The sequence below is a fragment of the Dictyostelium discoideum genome (genome assembly GCF_000004695.1).
Source record: "Dictyostelium discoideum AX4 chromosome 6 chromosome, whole genome shotgun sequence".
NCBI classification, from domain to species: domain Eukaryota; phylum Evosea; class Eumycetozoa; order Dictyosteliales; family Dictyosteliaceae; genus Dictyostelium; species Dictyostelium discoideum.
In genome coordinates, this window is record NC_007092.3 from 3384137 (window position 1) to 3411636 (window position 27500).

A 27500-nucleotide genomic window follows, 5' to 3' on the forward strand; every position below is an offset into this window, starting at 1 on the left:
TTCACTTAATGTTGATGGTGTTATTGTTTTTTTCTAAGAAAGAGAGTGGTCTTGTGATTGATGGAGGTGCATGATATCTAATTGATTATCAAGTCCTTTGTTTAGTGAGAGTTGGTTTGTTGGGGTTTGTTTTTTAGGTGTGTCGATTTTTGCACTTTTATTTTTTGTTGTTGAGGTTGTGGAGGTATTATTTGTATTGGTCGTGTTGTTATCTGTATGATTTAACTGTAATTCAGTTGAGTGATCATCAGCCATTGTTGAAAAGTATATAGGACGATAGCCCTTGCTTTAATGAGCAAAAAAAGGGTAAAATTAAGAGGAATGAATGTGGCGGTGAAGATATAACAGTGATTTATTTATTATATGTATAAATTCTCCACATAAACATTTATGGCCCTAGATGATACAGCTCAAAAGGTAATAGAAGCATCACTAGAAAACGTAGATGAACTAACAAGAATAGAGAATGAGATCAATACCCAATCGATAAAAAATCAAGAAATTAAAACAAAATCAGAAAAACCTATTGAACCACCATCTCCATACAATACACCAATAAAACAACACGGCGAAACAAAGAGACTAACAACGGAAGAAAAACTTAGAGAGGTAAATGATATCTTCGACTTCACCAGCCCAAACACTGATGCAATAAGAAAAATAGAATTCCCACTTTCAATCCCTTCAAATCAATGGTTCTTCTCCTCTCCAATAAAACATATCATGAGTTTCAGCCCAACCTATGGTACACCATCGAAAATTATCGATTCACCAAGTAAATTGTTAAACACACCAAAAAACAAACAACAAGACAAAACAAACAGGACCAACAAAACACCAGTCAAACCAAAATTGGGTGAATATGGACAAAAAAGCATAAAAACAAAAATGGATGAAGATATAGACAACTTCAACAAGGAAATTCTAAAACAAATCAATAAATCAAAAAACCCCACAAACACACAAGACCAACAACACAACGAACAAAGTAAAGATCAGTTAGAAGACAAAATAAACCAGAAACTTCAAAAGGTAGATAAAAATCTACCCCAAATAAAACTATAAAGAAAAACACAATAAGAATAGGTGTTTGGAACGTCCAAGGATCCAACACCATCCAATCTGCCAGCATAATAAACACCGTTTTAGACAACAACAAGCTGGACGCAGCACTTCTAACTGAAACAAATATAAAAACAAATAAAATTTACTCAATAAATCAACAATATAAAAACAAAATAACACACCACGCACCAATTGATAAAACAGGACAAGGGGTGTCACAAATCATCATCAACACCCGCAATAGAACTTCCTAAACATCTCAAAAAATACAATAATTCACTCAGTACTTTCTATAAATAAAAAAAAAAAAAAAAAAAAAAAAAAAAAAAAAAAAAAAAAAAAAAAAAAAAAAAACCCCAAGTTAATCAGAAAAATAAAAAAGATAGAAAGAAAATAAAATGAAAATCACAAACAACACCACAAATATTAAGCAACACAAATGCCTACAAAAAATAAGCGAAATTGTGGATAAAACTCAATTAAAAAAAAAACAATTCAAATACGTCATAAACATCAATCACGAACCAGACGATAAAATAAAAAAAGATTTAGAAAAAAGTTGGGACAAAAAAGATGTTTTAATCAAAAAGACCCTGTAAAAAAAAAAAAAAAATAAAATGAGATCTAGCATCTCAAGGAGAAGCAAATAATAATTGCGTTATCCAATTCAAAAAAAAAAAAAAAAAAAAACAATTCAAAAAAAAAGAAAAAACAAACAACAACAACAATCTCTTTTTTTGATTATTTCATTTTTCATATAAAAAAGACTTAAAAAACAAATAAATAAATAAATAAACTATTTTAAAAAGCCATCTTTTTACTTTATTGTAATTTATTATTTGTTTCGTTTTGAGAATTTTGCGTAGCAAAATTTTCAAAAAAAAAGCAAAAAATAATCAGATCGAAAAAAACAAACAACAACAACAATCTCTTTTTTTGATTATTTCATTTTTCATATAAAAAAGACTTAAAAAACAAATAAATAAAAAAAGCAAAAAATAATCAGATCGAAAAAAACAAACAACAACAACAATCTCTTTTTTTGATTATTTCATTTTTCATATAAAAAAGACTTAAAAAAAAAAAAAAAAAAAAAAAAAAAAAACCTGGGAACCCAAGTTAATCAGAAAATTTCCAGATTTTTAACTTTTTAAAGTAAAATAAAAAAAATAGAAAGAAAAAAAGATGAAAATTACAAACAACACCACAAATATTAAGCAACACAAATGCCTACAAAAAATAAGTGAAATTGTGGATAAAACTCAAACAAAAAAAAAAAAAAAAAAGTAAACTAACCCCTCTTTTAAAGACCCTGTAAAAAAAAAAAAAAAAAACCTAAAAATAAAATGAGATCTAGCATCTCAAGGAGAAGCAACTAATAATTGCGTTATCCAATTCAAAAAAAAAAAAGGTTTATTAAAAAAAGTCCACCCAAATATATATAACATCACATAACGCACTTTACCCTCGACATAAAAAAAAAAAAAAAAAAAAAAATATATATAAAACTAATAACCCGGAAAAAAAAAAAAAAAGGGGACCATTGTAAAATTAAAACCTACTATATTAAAATGAGATTAATCTCATGAAGAAGCAACTCACAATTGCGTTATTCCATTCAAAAAAAATGGTTTATTGAAAAAATAATTGCGTTATCCAATTCAAAAAAAAAAAAAAAGAAGAAACTACAAATAAGAGATTAATAGTTTATTTGTATATTTAAGATAGTAAAGAAAACACAATTCTTTTTATTTAATATTTTTAGAGTATTTATATTAATATTTTGAGTACCAGGATGAGCCTTCTATAGTCAGTTAGTATTTAATATTATTTATTGTTATTGGCAAACCTTCTAAAGTCGGTTATTACTAGTAACTGAATTATATTATGATTCTTATGATTTCCATATTAATATATGTCAATACATAAATCCATATTAGTTTTAATATGGTGAATCATTACATTATTTATATTTAAATTTATTTATATTTTTATTTAATAGCTTAATAATAATCTGAATCAAAATTAAATTATTTTTTTATATTTATAATAAATTAAATGAGTGACATTTATATAATTTGACAAATTTAAGATATTTATTTTATTTTTAAATAATATAAATAGTATAATTTTATAAAAAATAAGGTAATTTTATTAGTATAAAAAGAAAAATAATTTTATATTCAGTGGGTTACATACATAAAATATAATTACAAAAGACCACTTTCGTTATATTTTTTTTTTTTTTTTTTTTTAAGTCTTTTTTATATGAAAAATGAAATAATCAAAAAAAGAGATTGTTGTTGTTGTTAGTTATTTTTCGATCTGATTATTTTCAAAACTTAAATATCCTTACTGCTTATAAAAACAAAATTTTCATCAAGCCTTAGTAGCTCAGTTGGTACGAGCGTGAGACTGAAGATCTTAAGGTCGCTGGTTCGATCCCGGCCTGAGGCAAAGATTTTAAAATAAAAATATTTGATCGCAAGTTCGATCCCTGTTTTAGGTATTTTATTTGTTTTTTTATAAATCGTAATGAGCTTCGAATTCCAGCTAACGTTCTATTCATAATTTATATGTGATAACCCTCTTTGTTTATTATCTATATAGGAAAAAATTATTCCAATTATATTAAATGAAAATTTTCAGTTTTATTATCTTATTACTCACAAATTTAAATATGTTAAAATTATATAAATATACACGCCAAAGAGCTTTTTTGAAAAAACATAAAAAACCAAAAAAACCTGAAAAACATAAAAAGAAAAAAAAAAAAACAAAAAAAAATCTTAAATACCCCAATAAACCTAAAATAAAAAAAAACCAAATTAAAAAAAAAACCTAAAAACCTTAAAGAACCTAAAAAAAACAAAAAATCCTAAAAACCTTAAAAAACCCAAAAAAACTAAAAAAAACTAAACAAAAAATAAAAAACCCACTTAACACAAAATTACTCTTCACCACTTTAATGCTGAAATTTTTACATCCAACCACCCTTATTCTTTTTATTTTTTTTAATTTTTTTATTTTTTTTATTTTTTTTAGTGGTCCAAAGAGCATATAAAATGACTAAAATAACTAATTTTTCTTTTTATTTTTTTTTTTCGCATTGGCGTGTAAATTTATAATTAAAAAATAAAATAAAATAAAATTATTAAAGATATATCAATTATTATTATTAAATTACACGTGATATTAATATTAATTATGCACATTGTTTTTAAAAATTTCAACACATTAAAAAAAAAACTTGTAACTCACAAATTATTTTTTATCTCTTTGTCCAATAATTTTTATTCTTGTATGAATTGAAATTATAATTGTAATATATTATTCAATTATAAACTGGAAAACAAATTAACAAAATTTATTCTAATTTTAGTTAAAAAAATTCTTTGATTAAAAAAATTGCCGAATTTTTATTTTTTTTTTATTTTAATATTATTTTTTTTTTTTTTATATTTCGAAAGAAAAATATAAAAAGAAATAAAAATCAAAAGTCATATTCATATATCAAAATATACAAGTTTCAAAAAAATGAATAAGGTAAAACCTAGGAAATTTAAACATAAATAATTTTAGATTTTTTTTTTTTTTACTAATTCCAAAATTAAAGTTATTAAGTTTAATAGGATTTGCTCTTTTCTATGCTTTATTTCTTTTCTCTGTAGGCTCAAATGCTGAAGCAAATGGGTGCTCTGTTTACGTCGAACCTTATCAGTACTACGGTTTTTCGTGTCTGGACATGTCAATAAATTGCAACATACCATTTAAAACTTTTATGAGAATTAATAATTTAGATATGAAAAAGGATTGCGGTTACGAAAAAGTTGTATTGGGTAAAAGATATTGTTGTAATTAAACAATGATAAACAAAATTTAATAAATTCTCTTTATGAAATTATTATTTTCAAAACTTTCAAATCATAAGTCCCAATTTTTTTTTTTTTTTTAATTTTGTAAAATTTTATTTTATCTTTTTATAACATTAAAATATTCTATTTTAATTATTAATGTTTATTCTATTGTTGTTAATTTAATTAAAATTATATTCAATTAAATATTTTATTAAACATTTCCATAAAGGGTTAAAAAAATAATATAATTAATTTTAAATTAAATTTTAAAAAAAATAAATATAAAAAAATAATATAAAAAAATTAATGGAAATTAATTTAGAAAGAATTAATTAGAATTATTCAGAGTAATAATTAATATTAATTTTAGAAAATAAGAATTAAAATGCTATACATAAAACTATAAAAACCCCTTTATATATATATATATATAAATAATAAACTTCTTTTATTCGTCTCCCCATTGCTAAATTGTCTTCATTTATTTAGCAAGAATAATAGATAAAAAATAATTAAATAATAAACAAATTTAACTATTGTTAAATGATTCCTGTAAATGTTACAAAGATATTCATTATTATTATTTTTTATTATTTATTTAAACATTTTTATTTTTATTTTTTTTATGATTGAGTTTTAATTAAACATAAATAATAAAGTGATTGATAAAATATTGGAATTGATAAGAAAAGCCATAATAAATGACAAAAACCTAATAAGAGTAAACCTTTTTTTAAGATTTTATTCTTCATTCTTAGGGTATGAGTTGTTTCAATTGTTTCAGGATGATAATGTTGAAGGTAAAAGATATCATTACAAGTTAATAAATTTGAAGGATCACTACCATTCGTACCATTGTCACGATAGGAACCACCAGGACCACCGATTTGATAATGATTGAAAAGATGAGATAAATAGGATTCCAATTTATGATCATGAATAAGTATTAACTTTTTATAGTTTATTAATTTCTTTACATGATTTTTAATTGATTTAAAAGAGAATTCAACATCTTGATCTGAATTTTCAAAGAATATAAATTTCTTTAAACTATGAGTGTATACACGAGTGAATTTCGATTGTAACCCAATTGAAAAGAAGTATTGATATATTACATACATTAATTTAGTGATTAACAATGGTATTGATAACATTATGAATGGGTATACCAAGTTATATATTAACTGATCGATGGTTTTTCCATATAATTTTAATCCACCATTTGAAACATGATAACCAATAGTGAATATAAAAGTTGAAATACACATTATAATATACATGAAATCTATGAAAATGAATGGATGATGTGACATCATTGGAACTATATCAAATTCATTTAAATAATTCTCAAAGATTTCATTACATTGAGGATTTTGATCCAAATATTTCTTACTTGTCATATGTAAGAATGATGGTGATCCAAATGTAAAACATTTTAATTGAATATGATCAAGACTTGGTTGACCGACATTAGTAGTGTTGTTGTTGTTGTTGTTGTTGTTGTTGTTGTTGTTGTTGTTGTTGTTGTTGTTGTTGTTGTTGTTGTTGTTGTTGTTGTTGTTGTTGTTGTTGTTGTTGTTGTTGTTTCCAATTGATTGCTTTTGAATTTTAATTGCTTCTAAACATGGTATCATTGCAAATGTACCACCAATTGAATGACCTGTAAATATTAATTGTTTCTTACCAAATCTATTTGCCATCATTAATAATTCATTTACAATGGATTGAGCCCATTCAACACGTGAACATGCTGAAAATAATGAATGTTTTGGTCCATTTTGATGAGAGAATGTGATTTTCTCTAAAAATCCACAACAAACATCCAATATTAAATCTGATGAATTCACTGTACCTTGAAATGCACAATACATATTCTCTTCATCATCAAATGCAATCAATAATTTAGTACGTGTATGTAATGGTTTAAAATAATATAATTTCTTTATCTTTTCAACACAATGACTCTTTTTAACTATTAATTCTAAATACCATAATATTGTTGCTTTATCATTAAAATATGATAATTTTGATAATATACTTGCTATTATAACTTTATCATTCTTTTCTTTTAAAATTTTATCAAAATCATTTGTATTTGTTGTTGTATTTGTTGTTATATTTGCTGTTGTTGTTGTATTTGTTGAATCATCAATTTTTAAATTATTAAATTGTTCATTTATCATATTACTATCATTATAATAATTTTTATATCTTTGGTCAAGTTCTATTAATGAACTTAATTCTTGAAGCCATGATGATTCTTTACAACAATTTTCATAATTACTTTCAATTTCAATATTTTCGCTATTGATTTCATTATTAGTTATTGTAGTTTGTGTTGATGATTGTTGTTGTTGTTGTTGTTGTTGTTGTTGTTGTTGTTGTTGTTGTTGTTGTAAAGTTGGATGTGGTGGTAGTGTATTTGTATTCTTATCAATTATATAGTATGTCATTTTTTCATTATGTTTTCAAAAAGTAAATAATAAAAGGTAAATGCTTTTTTTTTCTTTTTTTTTTTTTTTTGGATTTTTATTTTTTTTTTTTTTTTTTTTTTGGTTGATGATGTGGTTTGTAATGGGTACTTTTTCTTTTTTTTTTTTTAATTTTTCTTTTTCTTTTTCTCTTTATTTTTTTTTTTAACATAAATATCAACAACCACTCAAGATTCGAAACACTTTTTTTTTTATTTTGTTCCGTTTTAACCGAACTTTTTTTTTTTTCTTTTTTTTTTATTTTTTTAAAAATAAAAAAAATATCTAAAATTTAAATTAATGCTGCAAAGATTTTTATTATTTTATTTTTTTTTTTATTTTTTATTTTTTATTTTTTTTTATTGAGTCAATATTTTCCTGATCAATTTCTTATTTATTTTTTAATTTTAAAATTGATAACCCACTCGATTTGAAAATAGAATTTAATAATGTAAATACATTTTTTTTATCCACTTTTCCAAATCCCCACTTTTTCAATTTTTTTACTTTTCCAATTCCCCACATTATCAATTTTTAATTTGATTATTTTCAAATATATTTACCAAAAAAAAAAAAAAAAAAAAAAAAAAAAAAAAATAGATAAAAAAAAAAAAAAAAAATAAGAATTTTCTTAAAGAGAGAGATAGAATTATTTACAAGTTTATTTTGTTATTATTATTTTTTTTTTTTTTTTTTTTTAAAAAAATTAATTAATTTTTTGGTAATAAAAGTTCTAACCTTTTAGTTATTGGAATTAATAATTCATTATCAATATTATTTGCCAAAAGATTAATAGTGAATAGTGTATGATTTTTAATTAAATTATCCACAATACTCTTTGCACCAACTGAACTAATCTTATTATTATATAATGATAATCTCGATAAAATATTATTAAAAGGAAACACTTGATTAGCAATTGATGTTGCACCAATATCACCAATTGAATTACAAGATAAATCTAAATTTGTTATAGTTTTATTTGACTTCAATGCAAAAGAAATCTCTTTTGCACCAATTGCACCAATTGAATTATATGATAAATCAATAAATTCAATCACATTATTCTCTTTAATTAATTTTACTAATGATAATACACCATCACTTACAACTATATTTTTATCATCTGTTGTTGTTGTTGTTGTTGTTGTTGTTGTTGTTGTTGTTGGTGGTGGTGAAGCTTCTTTTGGATTTGTTGTTGTTGTTGTTGTTGATTGAATATGTGAAGATTCAATAGAAGTTATTAATGATTGTGATAATGAAATTGATTTAATTGTTTTATTTTTAATTAATTGATTTGCAAGTACTGAAACACCATAATTACCAAGGGAATTACTTGATAGATCTAATTGAGTTAAATTTATATTATCATTTATTAAACTAAATGATTTTGCTAATTTAATAGCACCTAATGCTTCTAAATTATTACTAAATAAATTTAAATATTTTATATTTGAATTCTTTAAAAATGAACCAATATATTTCGCACCTCTATGACAAATTGTATTACAAGAGAAATCAATTGATGTAATTGGTGATACACAATTAGAAGAAGAGGATGATGATGATGATGATGATGAGGATGATGATAAAACTTCAAATGATTTTGATAATTGAATTATTCCATTTGAATTTATCCAATTAATTGATAAATCCAATTGTGTCAATGTTTTATTATTAATTATAATATCAGAGAAAGAAGAAGCACCACTATCTTCAATACAATTACTACTTAAATTCAATGTAGTAATCATTGTATTCTCATTGTATGCAATTGATTTCGATAATAATTTAGCACCTTGATCACCAATTCTATTACATGATAAATCAATATTTAAAATTGACCTATTCAATGATAATCCAAATGCAATATATCCAACCGCTTGATTATCAATTAAATTTCTTGATAAATTTAATGATTTTAATGATTTATTCTTTCCTAATGAATTTTTAAATGTTAATCCAATTTTTGTTATTGCTGTCGTTATTGTTGATTGTGAAATTTCTGTTGGTGTTGCTGTTGGTATTATTATTATTGATGAAGATTCTGGTGATGATGATTCTGGTGATGATGATGAAGAAGTAGATGATGATGATGATGGTGATAATGAAAGTTTACAATTTGATAAATTTAAATCAGTTAATGATTGATTAAGTGAAATCATTTCAGCAAATGCTAAAGTACCTTCTTGAAATAATGAATTACAACTATACTGTAATGATGTTATTGAATTATTAATTGATAATGCTTTTGCAATTGCAACTGAACCAAATTGTTTAATATCATTAAATGATAAATTCAATGACTGAATAGATTTATTACTTGATAAACCATCAGCTAGTATAATTGCAGATTCATTAGATAATTGATTATATGATAAATCCAATGACGATAATGAAAGAGGTGTAATTGTTTTAAGTATATTTGAAAATTTAGATAATCCCACAAATCCATTACTAGTCGACTCTTTACCACCAATTTTACAACGACCTAAATCCAATGACCAAAGTATCGATTTATTGCCACTCATAATATCATTGATTATACCAATGGTGGAATTCGATGTCATCAATTTTATTGTTAACTTTATTTTAAAATATTCTGGTAAATTAACTAACGACTTTAATTGATTCAATAATCCTAAATCAATTTGGTTAAATGCTAATTCTAAATTTATTAAATTTGAATGATCTTTTAAATCATTTATAAATTCTTTTAAATTATTATTTCCATTATTTCCATTATTTTCATTATTATTATTATTATTATTATTATTATTATTATTTAAAAAATTACAATATAATATATTTAATTCAATTAAATTCTCTAAACTTTTAATTAATTTTGATAATTTTAATAAATTTAATTTACATTGTTTTAATGATAATGTTGATGTTGATTTAAATGATGATAATATTTTTATTGGTAAATCTAGTATATCATTATTATTAAATTCTAAGAAATGTATTGTTTCTTTACAATATTTATTCCACTTTTTATCAATTAATGTTAATTGAAAATAATCTGCTGTTAATCTATTATTACTAATTAATGAAATAATCTTTTTAATTATTATAACTGGTAATTTATTAATATTATCAACACTAATCATTTTTTTGATTTTTTATTTTTATTTTTATTATTAATATTAATATTATTATTATTATTATTATTATTATAAAAAATGATAAAAAAAGGAAAAAAATAAAAACTAAAAATATAAAGGAGAAGGAATTAATTTCTTTTTTTTTTTTTTATTTTTTATTTTTTGTATGTAAAAAATAAGAAAATATAAAAAAAAAAAAAAAAAAATTTGTTTTTTAATTTTTATTTTTTATATGTGAAATTATTTATTTGTGTATATAGATTAACTGTTATTAAAAACATTGAGAAAAGTGTGTGTGTGTGGTGTGAGTGAGTATTGTTTATTATAATTAATATTAAAATTTAAATTTAAAAAAAAATAAAAAATAAAAAATAAATAAAAAAAAAAAAAAACTGAAAAATTAATTTTTTTTTTTTTTTTTTTTTGTAAAAAAACACAACCAATTTCCTCAAATTAGATCAACAATAATTCGATATTTATTTTTTTAATTTTTCTTTTTTTTATATTGCCACCATTTTAATATTAAAAAATAAATTTTATTATGACTAGTGTAAGCAGTGATAGTAGAAAACAATTTAAAGGTTCAGGTGATCATGTATTTGATTTTGATAATAAAGAAAATCATGATTTCCTTTCATTAACAATAAAACAAGATAATAATAATAATAATAATAATAACACCAATGTTTCATTATCACCATCAATTAAAAGTCAAGCAACATCTTCCACTGGTGGTAATAAGAATCAAATATTTTCACAAATGAGAGAATTAGATAAAAAATCATTAATGTTAATTGAAACTTATTATAGAGATAAATTAATAACTTATCAAGAAAAGTAAGTTATAATTTTTAAAATAAACAAATAAAAACAAATGAAAACAAATAAATTAATTAATTAATAAATAAATACTAACTAATTTTTATTTATTATTATTATTATTAGATTAAAAAGAGAATTAGAACAAATATATAATAAAAAATTACAATCATTAAAAATTCAATATGATAGTGATTCTTATTTAAAATTTAAACAATTTGAACTTGAAACTAAAAAAGCATTATTGTTACTATTAAAAGAATTCCAAGATTTAAAGAAATCAAAACAACAACAAGAAAAACAATTAAAATTACAACAAATTAAACAAGAGAGTAATAATAATAATAATAATAATAATAATAATAATAATAATAATAATAATAATAATAATAATAATAATAATAATGATGATGACCAACAAAAAGATATAGATAATAGTAATGATATTGTTAATGATTTTAAAACAGATAAAATATTAAAAGAAAAAGAAGAAATTTTAAATAAATTAGAATTAATAACGAAATCAATAACAGATTTATTTATTCAACAAGTTGATATCTCTACTGATACTATCGACTTTCAATCTTTTTTATCAAATATTGTAGCAACGACGACAACAACAACTGCAACAATATCAAATTAAAAAAAAAAAAAAAAAAAAAAAAAAAAAAAAAAAAAAAACCAAATAAAATAATAGTAATAATTGTTGTAATATTATAAAAAAAGATGTATTTTCTTTATTATTAATTTTTTTATTTTTTATTTTAAAATATACATATATATAGCGCGTTTTATATATATATATTAATTTGTTGTATTTGTATCAGGAGTTGTAATTGTTGTTTTTGATTGATCTATTAATTCTGGGAAAATATTGACAAATTCGTGAATTTCATCTATACAATAATCGACATGAGGATCATTTGAAGTAGCACCAACCAAAACAGTGTACATACCAGCTTTTTTTGCTTCTACTAAATTCTCTACAACATCATCGAAAAACACACAACCAGATGCATCGGTAGTGTCAGCTTTTTTCATTGCCATTTGGTAGGCGACTGGATGAGGTTTTGAAAAGTCCATCATTTCTAAATAATCTAACCAAGCATCGAAACAATCATCAATTTCCAATTCACGTGTAACACGTTTACAATGACCAATGTCGGCATTTGAAAAGATCACCTTTTTGACACCACTCTTTACACTCTTGAGACATGCATGTAATCGTGCATCTGGTTTTAAATGACTCTTTAAATCTAATCCACCATGAACATAATCTAAATATTTGTCAATGTTTACTTCATGATTCATCATTAAACCTTTTAATGTGAGGCCATATGTTTTATAATAATGATTTCTAACTTTATCTACCTCTTCCATTGGTAAATTCAATATGATTGACATATATTGAGTGATTCTATTACTAACTTGTGCTGCTAATCCACATGATTTTGGATATAATGTATTATCTAAATCAAATAATAATGTATGAATTTTACGTTCACCATTATTCTTTATTAAATTATCTGTTGAATTAATTTCTGCTACTGTCATTTTTATTTATTTATTATTGTAATTATTTTTTTATACTAATAAAAAAAAAAAAAAGGAATATTATGTTAATTTTTTTTTTTTTTTTTTATAATATATAAATAAATATTTTAAAAGAGAGAGATAGAGATAGAGAGAGTGAAAGAAAGAGTGAATGAATTAATGATAAAAAAAAAAAAAAAAAAAAAAACCTATTTATATTTAAAATTTAATATTGCCATTTAATTTTTTTTTTTTATTTTAAAAAAAAAAAAATAAAATATGTGGGATGGTGGTAAGTGTTTATTTAGGGTGTGTTTATTATGTATAATTACCAGTTGGGGAATTTGGGGGTTTAAAATGCCAAAAAAAAAAAAAAAAATTTTTTTTAAGAGGGGTGGTGTATATATATGTATTTGAAGGAATGTAATAGTATTAAAAATTGTAATAATACCCAATAAGAAAGTTTATAGATAATGGTTTGTAATAAAATTATTATTATTATTATTATTATCTATGTTTTGAAATTATTTGTTGTAATTAATTTGATGGTATGGAAATAAAAAAAAAATGATAAAAAAAAAAAAAAAGGTGGGTTTTTTTTTTTTTAATTTTATTTTTTTTTTTTTTTTCAAATTTATCAAAATTTTAGGAAAATAAAAATTAAATTAATTAAAATATTTTTTTTTTACCCCCCAAACCGCAAGGCACCAAAATTTTTTTTTTAAGCAGTTATAATTCATCACTATTTTGAAACAATAACGAAAATGAATTTCATTTTTTTTTTTTCCCTAATAAATGACAAAAAATAATAAAAAAAAAAGAAAAAAAAATAAAAAAAAATAAAAAAAAAAAAAAGAAAAAAACAATTAAACAAAAGAAAAATTAATTAATTAAAATTTAAAAAAAAAATGATTTGAAAAAAAAAAAAAAAAAAAAAATATAACCAAATGGTGCCAGGTGGAAGTTTCTAGCACTAAAAAGGTGTAAAATTATTTTTTTTTTTTTTATTTTTTTTTTTTTTTTGGTGTATGCAAACGTTATTTTAATATAACCTTAATCAAATTTAAAAAATTAAAAAAAAAAAAAATTTAAAAAAAATAAATTATTTAAAAAACATTTACAAATTTATTTTATAATAATATTATTTTTCGTACATCAAAAAATGTGAAAATATTTTAATTAATTATTTATTTTATTTTGGTTTTTTTTTTTTTTTTTTTTTTAAACAAAATAATTTTTTTTTTTTTATTTTAATCACCACTTTTAAATTTGATTAAATAAATAATTTTTTATTTATTCATTTTTAAAAAACGATATAAAACATTTAACACTTCAAAAAAAAAAAAAATAAAAAAATAAAAAAAAACACTTCAAAAAAAATAAAAAATAAAATATAAAAATAAAAAATAAAATCTTAAAAAACCACATATAAAATTTTCCATATCGGTATTAGTATTATTAATTTTATATTATTCTAAAATTAATCATTTATAGTTTTTATAATAAAAATAATAATTATAATAATAATAATAATAATCCAAATTCGTAATAAGGAATAAAAAAAAAAAAAAAAAAAAAAAAAAATGAATTATTATCAAAATTTAAATGAAAATAATCAATTTAAATATAAACCAAATTATAATTATAATAATAATAATAATAAATATATAAATAATAATTATAAAAATAATAATAATAATTTATTATTAAAAATAATGAAAAAAATTAAAATTAAAATTTTAAATTTAATTGAATTTTTAAAATTTAATTTTAAAAAAACCAATTTTAAAATAATATTTAAACAAATTGGGATTCAATTATTATTTATGTGTTTATTATTTGGAATTATTGCACCAATTTCAATTTTACTTTATAATAATTCACCATCAAAATATTTAGGTAATAAAATCCAATTTTCAAGTGAAGATATTTATTCACCAATTGAAAATAATATTTCAATTTATGATAGAAAAGAATTTCCACAACAATGGTCACAAGTTAATATTTTATTAGACCCACATTCACATACAACTTATTCCGATGGAACATTAACACCTGAGGAGAATATAAAATGGCATATTTCCAATGGTTTCAATGCAATGTTTATGACCGATCATAATAAAATCGAAGGTGGGTTAGAGGGACAGCGAATCGCCCAAAAGAAATACTCTTCAAAGATATTGGTGGTGCCAGGTATCGAATGGACAAATTGCAGATGTCATTTAAATTTAATTGGTATCAATGTGAATGTACCCTTAATTAAATTCCCAACAAATAAAGAAATTAAGGAAATAATTGATTTCGTTCATTCCCAAGGTGGGTTAGTTATATTGAATCATTATCCATGGAGTTACTGGGCAGGTTTAGACCAACCCTCAATGGAAGAATGGTATGAAATGGGCATTGACTTCCTCGAGGTTGTAAATATTGACACTATGGACTACCAAGGTATAGTATTTTGTAAAGACCATGACCTTCGTTATGTGACAGGTTCTGATTTCCATAGTAATCAACATGCTTACTCTTGGACAGTTTTCAATATACCTCAATTACCACATGGTTCAATCCCAACTCAAGATCAATTAATTAAAACATTATTAGATAAATCAACTAAAACTTCATTTGCATTCGATTCACTTGCTAGTAAAACAGTTTCAGTTAAATCAAATAAATTAACACTTAATCCAACCTTCATTTTCTTATCACCTTGGATTTATATAGGTGGTTTCTTTCATAGTTTTTTCGAATTAAAAAAAGGAATGTATAGTTTTGTAGATGGTAGTTGTACTGAACAAATTGTTGATATTCATACCAATGAATTAGTTTCATTAGTAGCTTGGATTTTCTTTATTTTTATAATTGCCCAATTATTATATTTCACTTTAATTTTCACTTTAAATTATTTAAAATCAAAATTTAAAAATAAATCAAAAGAATCAACAACAATAAATAAAGAAGATTTTGAAAAAGAAAAAGAAACTGAAATAGAAAATGAAAAACAATCATCAATTAATTTAGATGACAATTGTGACAATTGTGAAAGTAGTGGTAGCAGTAGTAATTCTTCTGATATTATATCAGATAATAGTTCAATAAGTAGTAACGATTAAAAAAAAAAAAATAAAAAAATAAAATAAAATAAACTTTTTATTTGTAAATATAATTAATTTTATTATTTAAAAATTATCTAAAGCATTAAATAAAGAATGATAAGTTTCTAATAATAAAGGTTTAGCTAATTCTGAATTTTCTTTAAAAGCATCTGGTTTATTTGGATTCATATTTACACCTAATACTAAAATTACAATATCTATACCATATTCTTTATGAAGTATTGAATTTACTAATTGTTTATTATTTTGTAATGATATTGGATAAACTTTACCAATTTTACCACAATTTGGATATAAATTTTTAGTCACTTTTTCAAAGGTACCAGTATCTAACATTTCATATAATTGTTTATTTTGTGGTGTTTTCTTTAATCTCCATGTCGATTCTGTTGCAAATAATTTACAACCTAAATTAAATTGTTCTAAACTATTTGAATTTTCAATTTTAATAATTTCAAACCTTTTATCCCATTTATCATTAAAATGCTAAATATAAATATAAAAATTATAAAATAAATTAGTAAATAATTTAAAATATAAATTTCAGAGATATATATACCTTTTTAAATGATTGAATTAAATTATCAGAATAAATAGATTTCTCTACCATCATTTTTAATTTAATATCATCTTCTTTTTCATGAAAATGTAAATATTCTGAAATTGCATTTGCAGATATCTCTGTTGCATCATCAATATTGAAACCAAATGTTGAAGTAGATATGAAAGGAAATGCTAATGATCTCTCTTTTAATGCATCTGTTAATCTTTTCTTTCTATATTTTGGTCCAATAATTTTACTAATATTTGAATTACTTTCATCAAAATTTTCATTTATTTTTGTTTGTGGTTGTATTGATGGTGATGATGTTGATGATGATGTTTTAGTTGCCGGTGTTGTTGTTGTTGTTGTTGATGATGATGATGATGATGATGGTGATGACGATTGAGGTATAGTTACAGCAGAGTTTGCAGTTTTTGCAGAAGTTGTATTATTATTATTATTATTATTATTATTATTATTATTATTATTATTATTATTATTATTATTATTATTATTATTTTTTAAATCGTTAATTGAAGTTGTTGATTTTGTTTTAATTGTATCATCTGTTAAATTATTAGTTGATTGAACTGTATTTTGTACTTTTGAACCTGTTTTTGTTGTTTTATCATCATTATTTCTATCTTCATTATCACTGTCATTATTATTATTATTATTGTTATTATTATTTATTAACTGATTTGGATGATAATATTCATTTAAATGATCAAGATTCTAAAATGAATGAATGAATGATAAATAAAATATATAGTTAGTTTTCCAAAATAATGTTTTTTTTTTTTTTCATTCTTATTTATTTTGTATTCTTACCTTTCTATAACATTTTGAACCAAAAGGACATTGTGGTTTAGTATTAGTATTATCTATCTTTTTCTTTTTATTTATATCTTCATTTTCATTATTTTGTTTTTGTTGTTGTAGTTGTTGATGCTGTTGATGCTGTTGCTGTTGTTGTGAATCAATTTGTTTTCTTTTTTTATCATCTTGACTTTTATTATTATCATTATTATTATTATTATTATTTATTGGTTGAAAAGTGACTAAAAATGTATACATCTCAAATAAAAGTGAAAAACAATCACCATCTTCTAAAGTATAATTTTGATCTTTTGCCATTTGAACAAAAAATTCTTGATTTGCTTTCTTTAAGTATGATGGATTAATACCTGTCTAAAATTATTATTATTTTTGTTAGTAAAAAAAGAAAAAAATAAAAAAATGAAAAAATGAAAAAAAAAAAAAGAATTAATTTTTGAATTCATATATATATATACATAAATACTTACAGATGAAATGTAAACAGTATCATCATTTAAAGTGATTGTAATTTGTTTTCTTGAACATTTCTTTTCTTGTAATTGTTCAAATGTTCCTCTACCAATATAATAATTACCAATATCACTACAATTTAAAATTGCACCTTTCAATGAGTCATCAATACATTTAATATTTAAACAATTATTTATTTTTTTCATTTTCTATAAGTGTTGGTTGGTTGCTTTGAGAAAAAAGAAAATTAAAAAAAAAGAAAAAAATTAAAAAAATAAAAATTAAAATTAAAATATTTATAAAAAACATTCAAACTCACTTTTTCCCACAATAAAAATTCCCGCCTAAAAAAAAAAATTTTGGATTTCTTATAATTAACACTTAGAAGAAAACATTTTTTGGATTATTAAAATAAAATAAAAAAATAAAAAAAATTTTGTTTAAGAGTGTGTGTGTGTATTGCTTTTTTTTATTAAAATATTTTATTTTTTTTATTTTATTTTAAATTAATTTAATTCTTGATTAATTTTAATTAATAAAGAATTAAAATAATTTGAATTCTCAGGTGATTTTGGTACACCTAAACCAAGTTTATACATATTTGATAGATTTGAAATTGCAGGTATACTTTTATTATTTAAATTGAAAGCATTTTGATAACAATAGAATGCTTTTGAATAATCAACATTTGTACCAAACCCATTGAAATGACAAACACCTTGATTTATATAAGCATCAGAATTACCTAATTCCGAAGCATCAATAAATAATTGTAATGCTTTTTTATAAGATTGTTCTCTTTTATTCTCACCTCTAAAATATTGTTCACCCAATATCACCATTGCCACTGAATCACCCCTCTCAACACCCAATTCCAAATAATGATTAAACATATCCACATCCCTCTCACCAACACCACCAACACCATCCAAATAAAGTGATGCTAAAAATGCTGGTGCTTTACAATTACCTTGTTCAATTGATAATTTTAAAAATTTAATTGAATCAATTAATTGTTCCTCCTCCTCCTCTTGATTATTACTATCTCTATTAATAAATGTTGAACCTAATATAAAACTTGATTCAGAATCAGATAGTTTTGAAGAACCTTTAATTAAATATTTTAATGCTAATATTAAATGTTCTTCATTATTTAAAGTATCATTTGAATAGGATGATAAATAGTATTTACCCAATTCCAATGTTGAGTTAACATCATCGAAATCAGTAGAAGCTTTATCTAACCAATAGATAGCTTGTTTCTCATTTTTATCAATATTAAATTTACCATGTAATAAAATTAAACCAAGATTAAATTGAGCAACTGAAAAGTTTTGAATTGCACTTAGATGTAAATATCTTAACCCTTTTTCAATTCTTTCTCTTTCACTAATTTCATCTTTAATTAAATTCTCTTTAAATAATACTGATTTCTTTCTTTCCTCTTTTAACCATTTTTTATAATCAAATTGTTCTTCTTCATTATTATTATTAATTGATACCCAACCATTACCTAGTAAAACATTATTATCATTATTATTATTATTATTATTATTTGTAATTGTTGGAAATAATGGTTTAAATAAATTTTCAGTATTATTTAAAATTAATGATAAACCATATGCAAATTGACCTTTTGGATTATTATTATTGTCAGCTGATTTTCTAAAATATTCTAAAGCAATTTCATTATTCTTTTCAACGAGAATACCTTGAGCATAAAATGTACCTAAATGAAAATCAATCAATTCATCACTCTCCAGTATATTTTGTTCTAATTGAATATATTTCTCAACTTCACCAGTTGTCATTTTACCTGTATAATCATCTCTAATCTTATTTAATAATTTTATATATTGATTTTTTGTTGATAATTCTTCATTATTATTATTAATATTATTATTATTATTATTATTAATATTACTATTATTAATATTACTATTATTTAATATTGTAGTTGGTGGTACAGTTATTGATGGATTGTTATTACTATCACTATTATTATTATTATTATAATTATTATTATTATTATTATTTAAAGTAAATTCAATTGGTTTTTGTGTTGAAATACAAAATGATCTTTTATTATAACAAATTCTTTTAAAGACTTGAACTCTATTAAAAGAGAATTTTAATTTATTCATCTCAATCAATCTTCTTTCGTTAATGAAAAATTAAAAAAATAAAAAAATGAAAAATAAAAAAAAAATAAAAAATTAAAAAAAATAAATTTGAATGATTTTTTTTAAAACATTTAAATTTCATATTCAATAATAATCATGATTATTAAAAATAAATAAATTATTTTTGTTTGGTAATTATTGGTTTTTTTTTTTTTTTTTTTTTATTTTATAATTTTTAAAAATTATTGAATAGAAAAAAAAAAAAAAATACAATAAATTCCATTGCCACTAGTCTGGTTACAAGGAATGGAATTTATTGTTTTTTTTTTTTTCCCAATTGAGAAAAAATAGGGAAATTGATAAAAAGCTTGAAAATGGATTATCGATGGTTCTCTATTATTATTCTAGAAAATTAAAACTAAACAAATATTTGAAAAAAATCTAGATTTTTTTTATAAAACTAAAAACAACAATAAAATATCAAAAAAAAAAAAAAAAAAAAAAAAAAAAAAAAAAAAAGAATTTTGTTTAGTTTTTCAAATTTTGTTCCATTAAACACTATCAATTTCCATAAGAAAAATAATATTTGCTTTTTTTAAAATAAAAGGAAAATTAAACAAAAAAAAAACCCTAACATTAATATTAACATTCTTTTTAATCCAAACACACAAGAACATCGTTCTTTTTTTAGATATTTTTTTAAAAAAAAAAAAAAAAAAAATTAAAATTAAAAAAAATAAAAAAAAATAAAAAAAAATAAAAAAAATAAAAAAAAATTAAAATTTTTCTTTTTTTTCAGATTAGATTGTGCCTATTTAAATTTTTTCGCTTTTTAATTTTTTTTTTTTTTTAATTTCAACTAAACTTGATACAAATACAAAAACAAAAACAAATAAATAAATTAAATTAATAAACATGGAACCATCATTTAAATTATCATCTGGTCACAAAATCCCACTCGGTATGAAATTAATTTTATGATAAAAACTTAAATTAAAAAAAAAAAAAAAAAAAAAAAAAAAAATTTAAAATTCTAACTTTTTTTTTTTTTTTTTTATTATTATTAGTTGGTTTTGGTACATGGAAAGCTGAAACTACATTAGTTGGTAAAGCTGTTGAAGTTGCTCTCGATGCTGGTTATAGACACATTGATTGTGCTGCTGTATATTTAGTAAGTTTAATAATTTATTAAATTATAAATTAAATTATTAAATTATTAATTATTATTTTTTTTTTTTTTATATATTTAGAATGAAAAAGAAGTTGGTGAAGCATTCACAAAGAAATTTACAACTGAAGCAACAGTTAAAAGAGAAGATGTTTTCATTACTTCAAAACTTTGGAATACTTTCCATAAGAAAGAACATGTTAGACCAGCTTTAGAACGTACTTTAAGCGATTTAGGTTTACAATATTTAGATTTATATTTAGTTCATTGGCCAGTTGCTTTTGAATATACTAGCAATGATATTCAAACAAGTGGTTCAACTCAAGAATTTGTTTCAATTCGTGAAACTTGGGAAGAAATGGAAAAATTAGTTGATGCTGGCCTCGTTAAATCAATTGGTCTTTCAAATTTCAATGTTCAAGGTTTAATGGAAGTTTTATCTTATGCTAGAATTAAACCAGCTGTATGTATAAAATAATTAATAATAATAATAAATAATAATTAAAATATAAATTTACTAATATATTTTATAAATATAGGCAAACCAAGTTGAATTACATCCATTCCTTTCACAACCAGAACTTAAAAAATTCTGTGATAAACATAATATTCATTTAACTGCATACAGTCCATTAGGTAATGGTGCATTCGTTGATAATGAAGAAGTTGGTGCTATTGCAAAGAAATATAATAAAACCATTCCAAATGTTTTATGTAAATGGGCAATTCAAAAGAACTTTTCAGTTATTCCAAAATCATCAACACCATCACGTGTTGCTGAAAACTTTGACCTTTTCAATTTCGAAATCGAAGAAGCTGATATGCTCTTTTTAGATAAAATGGATAAAAATCTCCGTACTTGCGATCCAGCTAAATTCTGGGGTGTACCACTTTTCAATTAAATAAATTGAAATATAATAAAATAAAATAAAAACTTTTATTTTTTTTCAATATTAATCAAAATTGTTATTTTTTATAAGTCTTTTTTTTTTTTTTAAAAGTTTGTGAAGATAATGGTGCACACTATTTCTATTATTATTATAATTTTTATTAATATTTTTTTAGAAAATACTAAAAATGGAAATAAAAAATTTATATTCCTTAACAAAACCCATACCAATAGTAAAAATTTATGTATTCCCTGCCAATCAAATCTTAAAAAACAAATGGTTTGTATGGGAAAATAAAATTAAAATAAAAAAAAAAAAAAAAAAAAAAAAATAATTAATAACGTGTGGTGGGGGAGATAAACATACAACTAATATTTAATTTGAAGTATCATTTCTTACTTGGCTCTAACTTTATTAGTTAATATTACAATTATAATTGTTTTGTTTTTTTTTTTTTTTATAATTTTATTTTTTTTTATTTTTTTTATATAAAAAGGATAGTATTTTTTTTTTTTTTTTTTTTTTAAGTATTTTATTATTAAAATAAATAGGAATTTAATTTAAAAAGGTAAAAAAAAATAAATATATCAGAAAAACTTTAAAAATAAATAAATATATATATATTAATAGTTTTTTTAAAAAAGATAAAAACAAAAAATAAAAATAATCATACAGGTCGTTATGCCTGTATTGGAGCTTGTACTGATAAAGATCCAGATTTTTATAAAAACTGTCAAACAGTAAATGGACCATATTGTAAAAAAGTATTAGACAGATGTGATAAAGAATGTGCAAAAGTTCCATTTTAATTTATTAAAAACTGAAAATAAAAACATATCTTTTATTTTATTATCTATTTTTGAATTACTAAACATATTTAATATATAAAATTTTAATATGAGGCCTTCCTCTAACAATGGTGATCAAAGAGAAGTTCCACTACAATAGTTCTGATATAACAAAAAATATTGAAACTAAGAGATCTTTTTGATTTTATTGACCATTTTAATTGGTTGCTAAACAATTGTTATTTTTTATCTTATTTTCCATTGCCTAATGTTTAGACTGGAATTGAACCCTTAACCTTATAGATGGCTAATAAACATATTGTAAGCTAAGGGATTCGAACCCTTGTATCAATGATATTGCAGCCTTAATGCAACCCCTTAGACCAGCTCGGGCAAGCTTACTTTTTGAAAAATTTATTTTTAATAGAAAATTTTATATCATTAAAAAAAATTTCAAAAAAAATATCCATATTATTCTCTTGATTTTAATTATTTATTATGAAAATTTATCCATTACACCTCACTTAATACATCCATAAATATACCCAAAGTCAAACAATACCCACCCCTTACTATAAGGTCATGTAATTAATTAATAAAATAATTACATCTCAACAAAATAATAAATTTTAAAAATATTACAAACCATAAAGAAGACTAAAAAAAGTCCAATAACAAAGATAAAATAAGAAAAAAAAGTAAAATCAAAAAAAAAAAAAAAAAAAAAAGTATAATAAAAATCTCAAAGCATTAATGAAAAAATTAAAATTATATGAAAATTGATTATTAAATATATATATATTTTTTTATAATTATTTTATTTTTTTAAATTATTTTTTTTATTTTTATTTTTATTTTTATTAATTTAGTTTTGATTTTTTTCAATGTAATCAATGACAGCGCCAGTGAATTGTTTAGTTGAAGATTTACCACCGATATCAGAAGTTAAGGTACCTTCTTTAATGACGGCTTTAACGGCATTTTCAACTTTGGTAGCATGTTCATTTAAGCCTAAATGTTTTAACATCATAACAGAGGCTAATAATAAACCGGTTGGATTTGCTTTATCTTTACCGGCGATATCAGCAGCGACGTGATGAGCACCCATTTCGAAAATAATACTTCCCTCACCAACATTTGCACCACCAGCCAAACCTGGACCACCAACTAAAGCAGCACCAATATTTGAGACAATATTACCATATAAGTTTGGAGTGACCATAACATCGTATTGTTCTGGTGATTTAACCAATTGCATACAACAATTATCAATGATGGTGTTTTCAAATTTAATTTCTGGATACTCTTTGGCGATTTGAGTGCAAGTTGCAAGGAAGAGACCATCGGTTTGTTTTTGAATGTTTGCTTTGTGAACGGCTGTTACCTTCTTTCTACCGTTTGCTTTGGCATATTCGAATGCGTAACGAGCAATACGTTCTGATGCTTCTTTGGTTATGATTTTAAGTGATTGGACTACACCTGGTGTCAATACTTGTTCGAGACCACTGTACTCACCTTGGGTGTTCTCTCTAATGACAACAAAATCAACTAAAACATCGTCGTGACGTGCGGTGATACCTGGAATTTGTTTGCATGGTACAACGTGAGCATATAAATCTAATGCTTTTCTAAGTTCCATATTTCTTGATTGAGATCCTGATAAAATCTCAGTGTAAAGTGGTCCCTTTAATGCAACTTTATTTCTAGTAATTGATGCAATCAATTCTTGTGAAATTGGTTGTCCACCACTAATATCGAAAATTTCCCATTCAATTGGTACTTTGGCTGCTTGGAATACACCCATAACTGATGATGTAATCTCTGGACCAATACCATCACCTGGAATAACTGTAACTGTTTTTTTTTGAACTCCTGATGTATATCCAAGATAATTTCTAATTGACTAAAAATAAATAAATTTAATAATTATTTTAATTTTTAATTAGTATATATAAAAACATTTAATAAAATAATAATAATAATTAAAAAATTAATTTAAAAAAAAAAAAAAAAAAAAAAAAAAAAATGGGGGGAATTCCCGGGTTTTTTTTTTTTTTTTTTTTTTTTTTTTTTTTTTTTTTTATAAATTATGTGTATTGAAAAGAAGAAGAGAAATTGATTATTTGAGAATTGATTTGAATTGATGAATTGATTGGTTGAAATTGAAAAAAAGAAGAGAAATTGATTATTTGAGAATTGATTTGAAATTGAAAAAAAAAAAAAAAAATTTGATAAACCACTGAATCACCCACACACACCAACTTTCGTTTTTTTATTATTTTTATAATTTTTTATTTATTTTTTCCTTTTTATTTTAATAAACAATCAAATATGATTATTACATTTGATGATGAAGCTTTGACAACAGTTCTTAAACGACCCAACATTTTTGTATATGTATATATGTATATATGTGTAATCTGACAAACGATAATAAAAAATTTTTTTAATTTTTTTAATTTTTTATTTTTTTTTTTTCACAAAAAAAAAAAAAAAAAAAAAAAAAAAAAAAAAAAAATCAAAAAAAATATTTTTTAAAAAAAAAAAAAAAAAAAAAAAAGAAAAAAATACAGGTGAGCGATTCACGCGACATACTTATACTAACTGAATATGATAATATTGCACATAAATGGCTTATTTTTGTATATAAAAAGAATAATTTAAACTACTCCCATTTTTTTATTTTATTGTTTTATTCATTTTTATTTTATTATTTTTTTTTTTTTAATTATTAAAATAATTATTGTTTTTTTTTTCATTTTCCAGAAAAAAACAAAAAAAAAATTAACTTTATTATTTTCTAATGATATATTTACTCTTTTCCAAAATAATGGATTAACCAAAAAAAAAAAAAAAAAAAAAAAAAGGGTTCAAATTCTATCCAAACTCTGGGGGGACAAAAAAAAAAAAAAAAAAAAAAAAAAAAAAAAAAAAAAAAAAAAAATTTTTTTAAAATTTTTATTTTTATTTTTTTTTTTTTTTTTTGGATTTTATTGTTTTCCCTTTCTTTTTTAAAAAAGGAACTCATCAAAAGTCATTTTTAATTAAATTATTCTAAATAAAAAACTTTTCAAAAATTAAAATTAGTAATCAGTGGTTTATATTACAAATAATTTTTTTTTTTTTTTTATTTTTTTTTTTTTTTTTCATTTTTTTTTTTTTTATATTTTTTTAATTTTTTTCTTTTTTAAAATTTAAAAAAAAAAAATCATTTTTGTTTTATTCATCAATTGGAAACAATAGAAAAAATCAAAAAAAAAGAATGACAGGAAAGGAAGGTTTGTATTTTTTTTATTTTAATTAATATTATTTTTTAAAAAAAAAAAAAAAAAAAATTTTTATAGTAAAAAAAAACAAATAAAAAAAATTAAAAAAATCCTATGTATTATTACGATTAATATGGAAAAAAAAAAAAAAAAACCCCAAACCAAAAAAAAAAAAAAAAAAAAAAAAAAAAAAATTAATTTAACATTCTTTTTTTTTTATTTTTTATTTTTTTATTTTTTTAGAAAATAAACAACAACAACATGTTAATTTTCCATGGAAAAGATTGGTAGCAGGTGCAGTTGCAGGTACAGCAGATGTTTGGGCATGTCATCCACTTGATCGTATAAAGACACAACTTCAAAATAATCCAGGTAAATCAATCGTTGGTACATTTGGAGATATTGTTAGTAAAGGTAAAGGATTTACAGGTGGAGTTAATGCATTATATGAAGGTATTTTACCAATGACAGCAGAGGCAATTTTTAAGGTTGGTATTCGTTACTTTGCATTCAGTTGGTTTACAGAGCAATATAAAACCACCGTTTACAAAGGTGAAACATTAAATAAGAAACAACAGTTTGGAGCCAACTTATTAGGTGGTGCATTTGCAGGTACAATCGAGTCATTCGTAGTGGTTATTCCATGTGAATTATTAAAGGTACGTCATATGACTCAAGAACATAATAAATCATTTGGTACAGTATTTAGAGACGTACTTCGTGAAGAGGGTTTCCAAGGTTTATACAAAGGTGGTAGTGCAACACTCTTACGTCAAATCACAAATCATATGATACGTTTCCCAACTTTTTATGCAATCTCTGATTATCTCAAAGGTGGTGATCATTCCGTTCATCTCCCAGTTTGGCAAAATCTTTCAGCTGGTGCCATCGCTGGTACTGCTTCTACCCTCTTCAATAATCCATTAGATACAATTAAAACTCGTATGCAAAAACAAGGTCAAAATCAAACAACAATGCAAGTCGTTAGAGGTATCTATCAAGAAACTGGTGTCAAAGGTTATTGGGCTGGTGTAATCCCAAGAATTTTAAGAGTTGCCCCTGGTCAAGCAATCACTTGGGCTGTTGTTGAATTAGTTATGGGTATTTTAGAACCTTCATCAAAGAAACATTAAAAATAAAATAAAAAAAAAAAAAAAAAAAAAAATAAAAACAATAAAAACAATAAAAACATATAAAAATAATAATAATAATATAATAAACACATATTTATCCAAAAAAAAAAAAAATTAATCATCTTCTTTAAATTTATTATTCTTAACATCTTGTTTTGAAATAATTTTTAAACCAGTTGTATGTTTGAAATCTAAAACACCAGCTTTGGAAATTCTGATTGCGAGTTGTTCAATTTTAAATGAATCGATACCACCAAATTCTTCAAAACCAACACATCTATCAACTGCAATACCATTTGAAAAGAAAACTAATGTTGGTAAAATCCTTATACC

The 27500-nt window shown here is 22.0% G+C and overlaps 15 protein-coding genes and 2 non-coding genes across 17 annotated transcripts in view; 8 read left to right on the plus strand and 9 right to left on the minus strand.

Moving 5' to 3' along the window:
- Positions 1 to 33: 33 nt before the first annotated feature.
- DDB_G0293852 (hypothetical protein) lies at positions 34 to 255 on the minus strand (the record flags this gene model as incomplete). The annotated part of the gene is made up of 1 exon (XM_628906.1): positions 34 to 255. One exon carries the CDS (start codon positions 253 to 255, stop codon positions 34 to 36), a length of 222 nt encoding a protein of 73 aa, XP_628908.1.
- A 135-nt stretch (positions 256 to 390) lies between these two features.
- DDB_G0293892 (hypothetical protein) lies at positions 391 to 1065 on the plus strand (the record flags this gene model as incomplete). Its single annotated transcript, XM_628907.1, has 1 exon — positions 391 to 1065. The coding sequence occupies one exon, from the start codon at positions 391 to 393 to the stop codon at positions 1063 to 1065; it is 675 nt and encodes a 224-aa protein (XP_628909.1).
- A 2383-nt stretch (positions 1066 to 3448) lies between these two features.
- Positions 3449 to 3522, plus strand: tRNA-Phe-GAA-14. The gene has a single exon. It is a non-coding gene; the product is annotated as a tRNA-Phe (tRNA).
- Positions 3523 to 4602: 1080 nt separating this feature from the next.
- Positions 4603 to 4927, plus strand: DDB_G0293854 (hypothetical protein; the record flags this gene model as incomplete). The annotated part of the gene is made up of 2 exons (XM_628908.1): positions 4603 to 4611; positions 4682 to 4927. 2 exons carry the CDS (start codon positions 4603 to 4605, stop codon positions 4925 to 4927), a joined length of 255 nt encoding a protein of 84 aa, XP_628910.1.
- Positions 4928 to 5545: 618 nt separating this feature from the next.
- On the minus strand, positions 5546 to 7375 carry DDB_G0293856 (hypothetical protein; the record flags this gene model as incomplete). Its single annotated transcript, XM_628909.1, has 1 exon — positions 5546 to 7375. The coding sequence occupies one exon, from the start codon at positions 7373 to 7375 to the stop codon at positions 5546 to 5548; it is 1830 nt and encodes a 609-aa protein (XP_628911.1).
- Positions 7376 to 8103: 728 nt separating this feature from the next.
- Positions 8104 to 10506, minus strand: DDB_G0293858 (hypothetical protein; the record flags this gene model as incomplete). Its single annotated transcript, XM_628910.1, has 1 exon — positions 8104 to 10506. The coding sequence occupies one exon, from the start codon at positions 10504 to 10506 to the stop codon at positions 8104 to 8106; it is 2403 nt and encodes an 800-aa protein (XP_628912.1).
- A 535-nt stretch (positions 10507 to 11041) lies between these two features.
- On the plus strand, positions 11042 to 11962 carry DDB_G0293860 (hypothetical protein; the record flags this gene model as incomplete). The annotated part of the gene is made up of 2 exons (XM_628911.1): positions 11042 to 11337; positions 11446 to 11962. 2 exons carry the CDS (start codon positions 11042 to 11044, stop codon positions 11960 to 11962), a joined length of 813 nt encoding a protein of 270 aa, XP_628913.1.
- A 161-nt stretch (positions 11963 to 12123) lies between these two features.
- On the minus strand, positions 12124 to 12873 carry DDB_G0293862 (haloacid dehalogenase-like hydrolase; the record flags this gene model as incomplete). The annotated part of the gene is made up of 1 exon (XM_628912.1): positions 12124 to 12873. One exon carries the CDS (start codon positions 12871 to 12873, stop codon positions 12124 to 12126), a length of 750 nt encoding a protein of 249 aa, XP_628914.1.
- Positions 12874 to 14435: 1562 nt separating this feature from the next.
- Positions 14436 to 15962, plus strand: DDB_G0293864 (hypothetical protein; the record flags this gene model as incomplete). Its single annotated transcript, XM_628913.1, has 1 exon — positions 14436 to 15962. One exon carries the CDS (start codon positions 14436 to 14438, stop codon positions 15960 to 15962), a length of 1527 nt encoding a protein of 508 aa, XP_628915.1.
- A 66-nt stretch (positions 15963 to 16028) lies between these two features.
- On the minus strand, positions 16029 to 18005 carry DDB_G0293866 (hypothetical protein; the record flags this gene model as incomplete). The annotated part of the gene is made up of 4 exons (XM_628914.1): positions 16029 to 16451; positions 16525 to 17244; positions 17341 to 17700; positions 17817 to 18005. 4 exons carry the CDS (start codon positions 18003 to 18005, stop codon positions 16029 to 16031), a joined length of 1692 nt encoding a protein of 563 aa, XP_628916.1.
- A 300-nt stretch (positions 18006 to 18305) lies between these two features.
- Positions 18306 to 19943, minus strand: DDB_G0293868 (hypothetical protein; the record flags this gene model as incomplete). Its single annotated transcript, XM_628915.1, has 1 exon — positions 18306 to 19943. One exon carries the CDS (start codon positions 19941 to 19943, stop codon positions 18306 to 18308), a length of 1638 nt encoding a protein of 545 aa, XP_628917.1.
- Positions 19944 to 20837: 894 nt separating this feature from the next.
- On the plus strand, positions 20838 to 21992 carry alrA (aldehyde reductase; the record flags this gene model as incomplete). The annotated part of the gene is made up of 4 exons (XM_628916.1): positions 20838 to 20883; positions 20990 to 21093; positions 21173 to 21553; positions 21630 to 21992. The coding sequence occupies 4 exons, from the start codon at positions 20838 to 20840 to the stop codon at positions 21990 to 21992; spliced, it is 894 nt and encodes a 297-aa protein (XP_628918.1).
- A 175-nt stretch (positions 21993 to 22167) lies between these two features.
- DDB_G0293870 (hypothetical protein) lies at positions 22168 to 22789 on the plus strand (the record flags this gene model as incomplete). Its single annotated transcript, XM_628917.1, has 3 exons — positions 22168 to 22263; positions 22477 to 22480; positions 22611 to 22789. 3 exons carry the CDS (start codon positions 22168 to 22170, stop codon positions 22787 to 22789), a joined length of 279 nt encoding a protein of 92 aa, XP_628919.1.
- A 299-nt stretch (positions 22790 to 23088) lies between these two features.
- Positions 23089 to 23170, minus strand: tRNA-Leu-AAG-11. The gene has a single exon. It is a non-coding gene; the product is annotated as a tRNA-Leu (tRNA).
- Positions 23171 to 23633: 463 nt separating this feature from the next.
- idhB (isocitrate dehydrogenase (NAD+)) lies at positions 23634 to 25155 on the minus strand (the record flags this gene model as incomplete). Its single annotated transcript, XM_628918.1, has 2 exons — positions 23634 to 24671; positions 25111 to 25155. The coding sequence occupies 2 exons, from the start codon at positions 25153 to 25155 to the stop codon at positions 23634 to 23636; spliced, it is 1083 nt and encodes a 360-aa protein (XP_628920.1).
- An 875-nt stretch (positions 25156 to 26030) lies between these two features.
- mcfZ (mitochondrial substrate carrier family protein) lies at positions 26031 to 27167 on the plus strand (the record flags this gene model as incomplete). The annotated part of the gene is made up of 2 exons (XM_628919.1): positions 26031 to 26046; positions 26278 to 27167. The coding sequence occupies 2 exons, from the start codon at positions 26031 to 26033 to the stop codon at positions 27165 to 27167; spliced, it is 906 nt and encodes a 301-aa protein (XP_628921.1).
- A 114-nt stretch (positions 27168 to 27281) lies between these two features.
- Positions 27282 to 27500, minus strand: part of phlp3 (phosducin-like protein) — a gene marked incomplete at both ends in the record, with an annotated part of 673 nt that continues 454 nt past the window's right edge. Inside the window, one exon of the mRNA XM_628920.1 lies at positions 27282 to 27500. This exon is cut by the window's right edge and continues 235 nt beyond it. Coding sequence (XP_628922.1) covers positions 27282 to 27500 — 219 coding nt within the window.